Raw genomic sequence first — 12731 nt, forward strand, 5'->3', positions numbered from 1 at the left:
TGGTAATGGAAGCGGAGCAATAGTGTGGAAGGCCTTTGGCGGTGATAACGTCCATCTATCAAAAATTATAGTTAACACCCATGTGCCCTCAGAGGACCAGATCCAAGAAAATGCAGAAGGGTCACAGGAGGGCACCCAAGGGCAACGCCAAGACCCCAAGGCCAGGTGCTCCTCCTTCCTCTTCCTGCAGACCCCCCTTCTTCTTGGGGGGCAGCGTCTCAAGGACAAGCCCCAAGGGACAAGGTGGTTGGGACAGCTGTGCTGTGCATCCCCACCTCAGGTCCCCTAGACCAGTCAGCCCTGTCCCCTCTGCTTTCCCTCCCTCAGTTCCCGCATCTGAGGCTGTTCTTTGGCGGCCGCCAAGGTTGCTGCCTGCTTTCCTGAGGCACGGGCCACACGTGGCACGAGCAGGGGTCAGCGCCGGGAGCTGGTGGCTGGTCCTGTGGGCTTCTCACTTCCCTTCCCCAACCGCCGCGCGTGCAGGTGCCCAGCTGAGCCCAGCAGGCGGGGCGGACCCTATGGACACGCCCCCGCGTGAGTCCCTGATGCCCCGCGGGAGGAAGCGGCAGAGTCGCCACTGTCCTGAGCGCAGCCGAGCTCCACTCCCTCCCAGTGCCAGCGACATCGCCCACTGCGGCTGCGGGCACCGGGTACCGTGCTCCAGGCTGGCCGGGGATGCGAGCTGCTCCCGCGACGGCATGGCAGCCTCAGGTGGGTAGCAGGCACGGTGCTCCCTGGCTCCCGGGTCCCGGCTCGCGCCCCCGCCGCTGGTCCCTGAGCCTCTCTGGCGCCACCCTCACGGCCTGACTAGCTTTTCTCTCACGTCTTTAGTCCTTAGTGCTGGGATCTTGTGTTCTTACTGATGTTTTCTCAGGTCTTCGGTCGCAAACTTCCCCTCCCAACTTTCTCACGTTTTGCCTAGCTGGTCTGTGCGCGATTCTCTCCAGTTTCTGCCCGAACTACTCCCCATCCCAGTTTCTAAGTTTCCTTTTCTCTCTCTAGTTCTGGTCCAAGTAGTCGTAGGGTTTCTTTCTCGGTTTTAACTCTTGAGTATTGAGACCATTGAAAGGAGATAGAGGGCCCGCTTCTCTAAAAGGCCAAATGCTTCTCTTAGGGTCTTATCCGATCAATAGGGGGCGCTCAGGCGTCCTAGTGGTCCTGGGAGATCAGAAGTGGTCCTGGGGCAGCTTATGGGGTCCCCTTCATCCACCGGGTTTGTATTTTTTTCCTCTGGAAATGTGCTGAAACCCGAGACTGCTGCCACTTTAAAGCTCCTCTTACTGTGTTCTTCGTGGGACTTTAAGGTCCTGGGTGAATTGGAAATTGGTGGGCAAATGTACCCGTCAGAGGGTGCCAGCGTCTCTTCTGGCTGGTCTTGGGTTCTTTTCTGGATCAAGAGTGTATATACTTGGCAAGTCCTCAGCTCGCTGAGGTCTAGGACAAACCACACAATGATAATGTTGAAAGACGATTAATGGCCCCTGCCTATACACCTCAGTGGACATTAAGACATGTTATGTTCTTGATGATGAAGGGCAGGTCTGGTCTCTGTTCACCGCAGGGTTTTGGTGGTTGGTGTGAAAGAAAACAATGAGTAAATAGGGAATTGCTAGGTGAGAAGAGAGAGTTGCCTATTTTTGTTTTGGTTTACTTGTGTTTACCCAGCCCAAGGCTGTTGTTTTTAGAGAGGCAGTGCCTGAAAACAGGAAGAAAGAAGTGTAGTGGGCTGGGGAAGTCACTGCTTGGAAAGGAAGGGAGCAGCTGCCGGATGGAAGAACCAGCTCTCTCCAGATCTGTGAAGGCCTAGCCTGAGGTCATGGTACTTTGGAACCAGGGTGCAAAGGGCCGTGATGGACAGGCTCATTACTAAAGATGGTGGGAGTGGTTCATCTCTGCCTGTCACTCCCTAGTCAGGCTCTATGGGTTAGAAGAATCAGTGATGGAGGCAAGGGTTCTATACAGCGGTTCATTCACTGGGCAGACATTGATGTCATGATTGTGGTTTCCAGGCACGGTACTAGGTGTTCAGGAAACCAGAAGATAAAAGCCATTTAACCATGAAGACAGGGAAGGCAACGACTCATTTAGTAAGACAGTACTTGGCATGGTATGTGCAATGGAAAGACAGAAGGGAGTGAGGGGGTTTGAGTTAGACTTTTAAATAGAATGATTAGGTGGAGTCTCAGAACAAGGGAAATTAGGCAAGACCCAAAGGAGGGGGAGATAGAGGGCCCTGGGGAGGTGAGCACTTTAAGCAGGAGGTCTGTGCCATGTGTTCAAGATACAGGAAACAACTATCATGGCTGGGTAGATGGAGGGGTTAGGAAGAGAAGAAAATAACTGGCTATGCTTCTGCCCCTTTCCTGTCTGGAACAGGCAAAGAGCAACCTGGTGAGACTTGAGCAAAGGAGGCCAAACAACCTGCTTTCCCTGTCTTGTGTCTAGAAGGCTGGCTCCAAGGGGTAGCTGAAGGGGCTAGCCTCAACAGGTGGACTAGGGTTTAGATGGGGACTCCAGCCTACCAACCAAACCTGGTGCACTCTGTGGACTGGTGAATGAAGTTATTCAAACCTCTTGATGTCATTGCCTCTGTGGTGAGACACCGTGCCAGGTGGTGTGAGTGAGACTGGGTCCCCCTGGGCTCCCTGCGGTCTATAGCTACAAGTTCTCGAGAGGGCAGGTCACAGTGGAAGGAAGTCTTGTTTCCCGCTAACATGCCATAGGCTGGAGAGTCATCCAGGCCAACCTTCTGTATGGTTTTCTTATTTTTAAAATAATATTATAATATGTTTACCCAAAATGCTCTGTGTCTAACCTTTTGTCATCGTGGCATGACATCATCTCCAAATGAGTTGAGTCACATTCACAGCTATGCTGGGTTATGTTTGGCTCAAGGGCTACTGATTGGACATGCCTGAAAGAGCGCAGTGAAGGGTTTCTAGTGTCTTCACAAGCACGTGACCTTGAGAGGGATGTCATCCCCTCAAGGAGAGGTGTCGCCTCCTTTCCTGTACACCCATCTATCTCACCCCTGGAATGCCCTGCTCTGAACTGGAGAATGAATGGGATTGTGTAGTCTGTGGTTTTAGTGACTGACTTCTTGCTGTGTAATGTGTTCAAGGTCCACTCAGCTGTAGCTTAGTCCTCTGGCCTGCTTAAATACCCTGCCATCGGAGGGCGAAAGTCAGTCTTTCCTGAAAGATGTGTTTGCTCAGTTTGCTTGAAATCTCGAAGAATCTTGGCCCTTTGGCCTCGGAAGAACCTTGAATTGTGAGGTAAAGTGTAAGCACTTTGAGCTGGAATCATTTCCCTTATTTACGAGAGAGAGAGAGAGAGAGAGAGAGACAGAGACAGAGACAGAGACAGAGACAGAGAGAGAGAGGAAAGAGCCTGGGGCTTCCCCAAAGGTACCAAGTCTGCAGCTGGTGAAGACTGGAGTCCTCCCTTCCAGGTTGTGGCCTCCAAGAACCTGAAGAAAGAGCTCAGATCTTGTCCTGCCCCCTCCTCCCAGCTAAAGAGGAATCTTTAGCTCCTCCTGCCATTTCTGGATGTATAGGGTCACAGACTTGTAGTGCTTGTCACCAAACCTGATGATTTGAATTTGATCACCTGGGACTCACATGGGAGCCCCCCGGGAGAGGGAGAACTGGATCCTGCAAGTTGTTCCTGGACCTCCACATGTATGCTGTGGTTTCATGAACACACACAGCACACACACATACACAGACAACAATAAGTGAATGAATGAATAGTGGCGCTCTGGCTCCAACATGGCTCCAGGTCAAATAGACAGGGTCCCAGGGTCAGTGTCAGTCATTGTGTGTTGGTTCCCCCCCCAACGCCCCCGTGTCCCACCCAACCCCACTTCTGTGACTCTCTCCCAACCGTGGTCAGCCAGTCCCTTTCCGGACTCAGTCCCTTCCCGGCTCCTGAAGCCAAACCTGTTCTTTGCAGCCCACCAGAACAAAGCCCTTTCCTCTGTTCTGCCACGGTTTGTGGGCTCCTTGTTGACTCATGCATTGTTTCTCTTACTGAATAGGAAAAAGAAGTGGTTGAGAATGGGGAGCAATGACTTGGGGCTGAAGGAAGGGAATTGTTGTGGAAGAAAGGGGCATTCCCCCACGCAGGGAGAGTTGCTGACAAAGCTGATAGCCCTGGGCTGCTCCCTAGGGGAGGAACTTGAACTTCCAGTTTGGACTTTTTTACAACTTCCCCAGCTTTTGATTTCAGCAGCCCTGAAAAAGTCAGGAGGATGGTAAATTGAATTGCAGTTATTTACAGTGAGGGCAGATTTGCCTCCATGTATGATATTGGTTGAAGTCAAACTGCAATACACACAAACACACACGTGTGCATGCGTGTGCACGCACACACACACAGAGGTTGTGATATTAATTTGACCGAGGCACTAGCCACTTTCTTCTCAAATATTCTTTTAATTTATTATTAAATTATTGTTCTTATGCATTGGTATTATGCCTGCATGTATATCTGGGTGAGAGTGTTGGATACCCTGGAAATGGAATTAGAGACAGTTGTGAGCTGCCATATGGGCGCTGGGAATTGAACCCAGGTCCTCTGGAAGAGTCACCAGTGTTCTTAACCACTGAGCCATCTTGCTAGTCCTTGGACAATCTAGGGCTTTTTGTTTTGTTTTATTTTGCTTTGTATTTTCAAGACAAGGTTTCTCTGTGTAGTCCTGGCTGTCCTAGAACTAGCTCTGTAGACCAGGCTAGCCTCAAACTCACAGAGATCCACCTGCCTCTGCCTCTTGAGTGCTGGGATTAACAGTGTGGGCCTTCCTAAATACTCTTGCTTAATGGAGATTGTGTTCAAAACTTGAGTCCCAGGAACAAGCCACTTTAAATGGCTGTTTTCCATATTCAATTGTGTTTTTAATAAAGTTATTTTGGAACAGATTTAGATTTCCAGGAAAATGACAAAAACTTTGAAGAGTTCCCATGTATTCTAATCCCCCATTCTTATTGGCAATTTACATTAATGTGATACACTTACCGAAATACCTAAACCAGTATTGGTAATTATTGTTTTGGGAGGGTGCCTTTTAAGACAAGATATCAGCATATAGCTCAGGCTAGCTTGGAACTCACTCTATGTCCCAGGTTGAACTCTATAATTCTTGCTTCTGCTGCTTCAGCTTCCCACATTCTGGGTGGTCAGTTAGTTTTTAGCCTATGCTTTTTTCAAGTCTCCTTAATTTGTACACAATGTCCCTGGTTTCCATTCAAGATACCACACTTCATTTCCCAGTGATGTCTCCTTACGTGCCTCTCAGCTGGGATTTTATCATATTTTCCTAGATCTTGATAACTCTTGTCAATCCTTTTATAAAGGCAGATTTTATGAGTACCAGTGTTTTGCCCGCGTGTATGTATATGCACCACACACACACCTGATGCCTAAGGAGCTCAGAAGAGGGCATCAGCTTTCCTGGAACTGGAATTACAGAAGGTGTGAGCCATATGTAGATGCTGGGCACTGGATCCCAGACCTCTGCAAGAGCAACAAATGCTCTTAATTGCTGAGCTTAATCTCAAAACCCTGGGCAGTCCTTTAGAAGTGCAGTATTTTTACTGATCATTTGAGAATTTCATATGTGTGTACAGTGTGTTTTGTTTATGCTCACCCCCCCCCCACACACACACAGCTTGTCCTGGACCCCTTTCTTTTTCCTCCTGACCTCACCTCTCACTTTGAAAGTCTTGAGAAGCGCTAGTCAGGGATTTTGTGGATTTTATTCCGAAGAGCACAGGCTTTTAACACATCTCCTGGTTGTTGATAGTGATTTTGGTCATTGGGTGGAGACGGTATTTGCTGAATTTGTCCACTCTGACTTTCTCTGTCTTTCCATACTGGACTCTTTAGAAAGAAATCACTGGACACAACTCACATTTAGGAAGAACTGTGTTGTGTTTCCCTGAGGGTTGGGTTACCTACAGAAATTATCTGGGATTTGTATGCATAAGAAATTTGTATTTTTCTTCAGCGTTTTTTTTGTTTGTTTGTTTGTTTGTTTTTTGGAAGGGGGGTGTTGGTTTGGTTTTTTGAGACACGTTTTTTTCTGCTTAGCCCTCGCTGTCCTGGAACTCACTCTGTAGACTAGGCTGGCCTTGAACTCCCAGAGAGTTCCTACCTGCTCCTGCTTCCTGAGTGCTGGGATTAAAGGCACCACCACTGCCTGGCTTTTTGTTTTGTTTTTCGAGACAGGGTCTCTCTGTAGTTTTGGAGCCTGTCCTGGAACTTGCTCTATAGACCGGGCTGGCCTCAAACTAGAGATCTATTTGTATAAGAGCCTTTGCCTGATCAGCCATCTAGTCGGCCTCATCGTGAACATCCATCCCCTGCCTCAACCTGTCAGGTACTAGGATGGCTAGCCTCACTTTCTTCTTCCTCTTTTTTTTTTTAAAAAAAACTATTTATTTATTATCTATACAATATTTTGTCTACATGCATTCCCGAAGGCCAGAAGAGGGCACCAGACCTTATTACAGATGGTTGTGAGCCACCATGTGGTTGCTGGGAATTGAACTCAGGACCTTTGGACAAGCAGGCAATGCTCTTAACCGCTGAGCCATCTCTCCAGCCCTCTTCTTCCTCTTTTTAAAAATAATTCATTTGTTTTTATTTTATGAGAATTGATAGGTGTTTTGCCTGTATACATGTCTGTGTGAGGGTGTTAGATCCTCTAGAATTGAAGTTACAGAAGGTTGTAAGCTGTCATGTGGGTGCTGGGAATTGAACCCTGCTCCTCTGGAAGAGTAGCCAGTGATCTTAACCACTGAGCTATGTCTCCAGCCCACTCCTCCCTCTCCTTCATTTTTATAATATTAATTTATTAAATTTTTTAAAATTATATTTTCATGTATTTATATGTGCATGTCAGCGGGGGCCAGGAGAAGGCGTTGGATCTACTGAAGCTGAACCTATAAGCAGTTATGAGCTGCCTGACATGGGTGCTGGGACTTCAGCCTTCATCCTCTGGAAGAACAAGTGCTCCTAACCACTCAGCCATCTCGCCAGCCCCTAGCCTTACTTTCTTTTTTTTCCCTTATTAGTGAGCTCTACATTTTTCTCTGCTCTCCTCCCTGCCTCTCCCCTCCCCCCTTTCTGCCCTCCCCCAAGGTCCCCATGCTCCCAATTTACTCAGGAGATCTTGTCTTTTTCTACTTCCAATGTAGATTATATCTATGTAAGTCTCTCTTAGTGTCCACATTGTTGTCTATGTTCTCTGAGATTGTGGTTTGTAGGCTGGCTTTCTTTGCTTTATGTTTAAAAACCGTCTATGAGTGAGTACATGTGATAATTGTCTTTCTGTGTCTGGATTACCTCACTCAAAATAATGTTTTCTAGCTCCATCCATTTTCCTGCAAAATTCAAGATGTTATTTTTTTTTGCTGTGTAGTATCCCAATGTGTAAATGTACCACATTTTCCTTATCCATTCTTCAGTCAAGGGGAATTTAGGTTGTTTCCAGGTTCTGGCTATGACAAATAACGCTGCTATGAACATAGTTGAGCACATGTTCTTGTGGCATGATTGAGTATCCTTTGGATATATACCCAAAAGTGGTATTACTGGGTCTTGAGGAAGGTTGTTTCCTAATTTTCTGAGAAATCACCACACTGATATCCAAAGGGGTTGTACCAGCTTGCATTCCCACCAGCAATGCAGAAGTGTTCCCTTTTCCCCACAGCCTCTCCAGCATAAGTTGTCACCAGTGTTTTTGATCTTGGCCATTCTTACAGGTGTAAGATGGAAATCTCAGAGTTGTTTTGATTTGCATTTCTCTGATGAATAAGGATGTTGAGCATTTCCTTAAATGTTATACAGCCACTTTAGATTCCTTGTTGAGAGTTCTCTGTTTAGGTATGTACTCCCTTTTTGTATTGGATTATGTGTTCTTTTGGTGACCAATTTCTTGAGTTCTTTGTATATTTTGGAGATCAGACCTCTGTCTGATGTGGAGTTAGTGAAGATCTTTTCCCATTCTGTAGGCTGTCATTTTGTCTTGTTGACCGTGTCCTTTGCTTTACAGAAGCTTTTCACTTTCAGGAGGTCCCATTTATTAATTGTTGCTCTCAGTGTCTGTGCTACTGGGGTTATATTTAGGAAGTGGTCTCCTGTGCCAATGCATTTAAGTATATTTCTCACTTTCTCTTCTATAAGGTTCTGTGTGGCTGGCTTTATGTTGAGGTCTTTGATCCATTTGGACTTGAGTTTTGTGCATGGTGATAGATATGGGTCTGTTTTCATTCTTTTACATGTTGATATCCAATTATGCCAGCACCACTTGTTACACTTGTTAAGTATGCTTTTTTTTCCATTTGACATTTTTTTGCTTCTTTGTCAAAAATCAGGTGTTTGAAGATGTGTGGGTTGATATCTGGGTCTTCTATTCGGTTCCATTGGTCCTTCTGTCTGTTCTTATGCCATAGCCTTACTTTCTTAATGATGCTTCTTATGTTCAAGACATTCTCTTTACCTTTACTTTTTTTGTTCACTTGTTAATTTTCCTGAAGACATTGCCATTGGCTTGGCATGGTGGCACATACCTCTAAACGCTGGCCCTTGGGAGGTGGAGCCAGGAGGGTCTAGAGTTCAAGGTAGCTACCCAGGGAGATGGCCAGAAAAAGATATTTTTTCCTATGATCTTTTTTGATCTTAGAGTCCCAGGGACTTACTCTAATCCTGTTTCTGACCTTACCTGGAACCGCTCAGTGATATATGGATCTGAGATGCCATTTCTGTATTTTTATCATGCGTGCATATGTGCTGTGTGTACATGTGTACCACGGCATGTGTGTGGAGGTCAGAGGACAACTTTGCGGCATTGATTCTATCCTTTCATCTTCTGGAAACTGCACTCAGGTGACCAAGCACCTTTACGTCCTGAGCCACCTCAACACCCCCAGGGCTGACATTTCCTGCTTCATCATAGGATGTATGTAACTTTGTGTTCATCCATGCCGCATTATTTCCAGACTCGGACATCAAAGCCACGGCATGGGACAGTGGTCACAGTAAGGCTGGGAGCCTCCCTCATTGGAAGATGTGACATGACTCCTTTATAAGAGTCTTGGCCTATTTCCTGATAGGAGGAAGTAGAGGCTGGAACAAAGGATTGGACTGGGAACCACCATGAGTGTTGGTCCTGGCTCTACTGTTAACTTACTGATTGTGAATCTGAGTAAGCCCCTTCATCTTCTCAGACAATGTGTTTCTTTCACCTGTAAGTGAAGGATAAGGACCAGGTGACTCCATCCCTGCCCTCTTGGCCTGTTTGTTTCTGCCCATCTGTGCTTCCTTAGGAGAAGAAAGCTCCTGTCACAGACCAACGGTTGGGGAGAGAAGGTCAAAGCATCAACTCACCGGTTTCTTCTCACACTGATTCACGGTCAATGAGAGGATCATGACACCAGTCTCCAACTCCTGAGGGTTCTTTTTCTACTCCAAGCTCTTTGCTGAGAACTTGACCTGAGATCCGCGTAAAAATTGCCATGCTGTTTTTACTTCCAGACAAGGAAACTAAGGCCTGGAAGATTTTAGTAATTTTTCCTGGAGTTGTGTGGCTAGTTGGCAGAACCAGGATTCTGACCCTCACAGTCTGATCTCACTGCTATGTTTCTGATCACTGTATTTGAAACAGAACTATGTTTCAGGGTCAGATCAGCTACTGGCTACCTCTGTGAGCCCTGGCTAAGTTACTCAATGGGCTACATTGAGCACCAAGGCAAGGGTCTGTTGGCGGCCTGCTCTGATCACCCAAGAGGGCGGGAGAGCAAGAGAGCTGGGACCCTCTCCCTCAGCTTTTACTATCTGTCGTAGGCAGACAAGACCACGCCCTAGGGCTTGCTGTCCCAAAAGTCATTGGCTAAATGTATTGAAATCCTACCACAGGCACGTGTTTGGGTGATGAGTGTGGCGTATCAGGCACATTGGTGGACTGCAAGAAGGGAAAAGGGCTAGACAAATGGATTAAGTATTCCTGGGAAGTTGTAGGTACCAGGCCCTGTTGGACAGTGTGTCTCCCAGGTTTCAGATCACCTCCAAGAAGGAGCAGACATTAACAAGCTTCCCTGTCTCCTTGCAGGGTGGGGCCGAGGATGCGACATTCTCATCTTCTACAGCCAAGATGCTGAGGAATGGTGCCAGTACTTACAGGACCTTTTCATATCCTGCCATCAGGTCCGCAGCCAGAAGATGCGGACATACCGGCTGGGCCCGGATACCTCCTTCTCTGCCCAGGACCTGTGGGTGTTCCGGGATGCACGGTGCATGCTGGTGCTACTGTCTGCGGGGCTGGTGGAATGTTTCTGCCAGCCGGGACTGCTGCCGGTGCTGCAGCGCGCCTTCCACCCTCCGCAGCGCGTGGTGCGGCTGCTGTGCGGAGTGCAGTCAGAGGATGAGGACTTTGAGACCTTCTTTCCGGAATGGGCGCACTGGCAGGAGCTCACCTGTGATGATGAGCCGGAGACCTACCTGGCGGCTGTGAGAAAAGTCATTTCTGAAGGTAAGGAAGAGAGGCACACTCAAGAGGAATCACAATAGAGCGGCATTCTAGATCCAGGCAAAGTATCTTTATCTGATACTTGTTGGTTATTTGTGTTAGAAAATGAGGAAAACTCTCCTCAGATCCGGTGTCCCCCGAGGCTCTAGCTCAGGGAGAGAGTACTTCCTACTACGTGCAAGGCCCTGGAGTCAATCCTCCAGAGATTTAGGTAGTTCTTGGTTTAGAGCAGCCAGATTTCTAAGATGGGACAGGTTGAATCTTCTTTCTAGAATTTTCTATGCTTCAGACGACACAGAATCCAGGTTCCCTACTATGAAGCAGGGATAGGAAGGAGAGACTTTGATGATTATGGTGTGACTGGCTTGCCCATCAGCCCTTATCACTGCAGCCCTCCCTGCGTGCCTTCCGCTTCCACTCTCTTCTTTGCAGTGACCTTGATAGCATTGTTGAAATATCAATTAAAAAGAACCCATTTATGGAGCAATAGCCCTCGTTTTTTTTTTTTTTTCCCCATTGGCCCACCTTCTGTCGTTCTCACTGCTTCTCCTTTCAAACTGGTAACTTCCAGTCCTTTCTGCAGGGCTAATGACTTCCCTGGGGCCAGGATATGACACATACTCTGATTAACAGAAGCAGAAGATGAACACTGGGATGGTTGCAGGTCACAGCTTTTCTTCCCCTTTTGGCTTTTCTTTTTGGCCTTCGTGCGAGCTGTGAGCAGGCTGTGCATCTGTCTTCTGTTTTCTTGTCATTTGAGAGCTTACATACTTGGCACCAGCCAAGAAAGCTGACAATTACCAGCCCCGTTTCCCTTTGCCTCAGTAGTTCCAGGTGTAACGTGCATTAATGTATGTAGCTCATCCACCCCCTCTTCCATTTCCTGATTCAAAGCCAGAATTTACCAACTCTAAGATGGGCCTAGTGGTTCCTACAGGCTTGAAATCCCAGCTCTTTGAGAGACAGTAGCAGGAAGATCCAAAGTTCAAGGTTGGCCTGGGCTACACACAGTAAGTTCAAGGCCAGACTCTGTTTTAGGGTGGGGTTGAGGAAGGTACCAAGAGGGCTGAGAATGTAGCCCTGTTCTGGAACACTATGTGTAAGGCTGGAGGTTCAATCCCCAGGACTGAAGCAAGAACAGCAACTCTGTGTCCTGGTTTGTGTAGTGGGAGCTGTGGGCCGCTTCCCACCGCTCAGCTCCCGGCCACCGGCTAGCTTTACCAGAAATAATTACACAGAAACTGTATTCTTTTAAACACTGCCTGGTCCATTAGTTATAACCTCTTATTGGCTAGCTCTTACATATTGATCTAACCCATTTCTTATATCTGTATTGCCATTTGAGTCTGGCTTACCATGACGAGTCTAATGGACATCCATCTTGGAGAGGAGAATCATGGCGACTGCCTGACACGTCTTTCTTTCTCCCAGAATTCTGTTCGGTCTACTCCGCCTACCTAATTTTCTGTCCTATTAAAGGGCCAAGGCAGTCTCTTTATTTAACCAATGAAATTAACACAAAACAGAAGACTCTCCCCCATCAGGTTTGCATTCTGTTGCTGTGATAATGCATGTGGACTAAAGGCCATCTGGGGGAGGAAGGGATTTATTCCAGCTTCCAGGTTTTAGTCTATCACCAAGGGAAGCTAAAGCAGGGACTTCAGGCAGGAGCTCAAATCAGAATTCAACGGATGAATGCTGCTTACTGGCTTACTCCCTAAGGCTTGCTCAGCTTGCATTCTTACACAGTCTAGAACCACCAACCCACAGCTAAGACCTTCCCAGACAATCGCTCATCGATCAAATGCTCCAAAGACCTGCTCACAGGTCAGTCTGATGATGGCAATTCTTCAGCTGAGGTTTCCTGCTTCTTGGGTGATATAACCAGTGAGTATGACCAGGTCTCAGCATAGTAGAGTCGTGCTCATTTTGTAATACAAATATCAGGTGTTTTTTGTTTTTTTTGAGACACAGTTTCTCTGTAGCTTTGGAGCCTGTTCTGAAGTTAGCTCTGGCTGTGAACTCACAGAGATCCTCTTGCCTCTGCCTTCTGAGTGCTGGGATTAATGCAAATAACTGGTGTTAATGCAAGAGATGACTCACTTGAAATGCTTGGGACCCCGTTAGCAATTTTCTAGAGTTCGCTCATTTTGATTTGAAATGACAGGAAAAGCACACCATTCAGATGTGCATGATCATGTTT

At 47.1% G+C, this 12731-nt stretch overlaps 1 protein-coding gene across 1 annotated transcript in view; it reads left to right on the plus strand.

Moving 5' to 3' along the window:
- Positions 1–518: 518 nt before the first annotated feature.
- The window catches only part of Pik3ap1 (phosphoinositide-3-kinase adaptor protein 1), a 117874-nt gene continuing 105661 nt past the window's right edge, over positions 519–12731 (plus strand). The window contains exons 1-2 of the mRNA XM_057777577.1: positions 519–711; positions 10112–10531. Of these exons, the coding sequence (XP_057633560.1) occupies positions 519–711; positions 10112–10531 (613 nt within the window). The remainder of the gene's footprint in view (positions 712–10111; positions 10532–12731) is intronic.

Source organism: Chionomys nivalis, chromosome 8, assembly GCF_950005125.1.
Source record: "Chionomys nivalis chromosome 8, mChiNiv1.1, whole genome shotgun sequence".
Classification (NCBI taxonomy): domain Eukaryota; kingdom Metazoa; phylum Chordata; class Mammalia; order Rodentia; family Cricetidae; genus Chionomys; species Chionomys nivalis.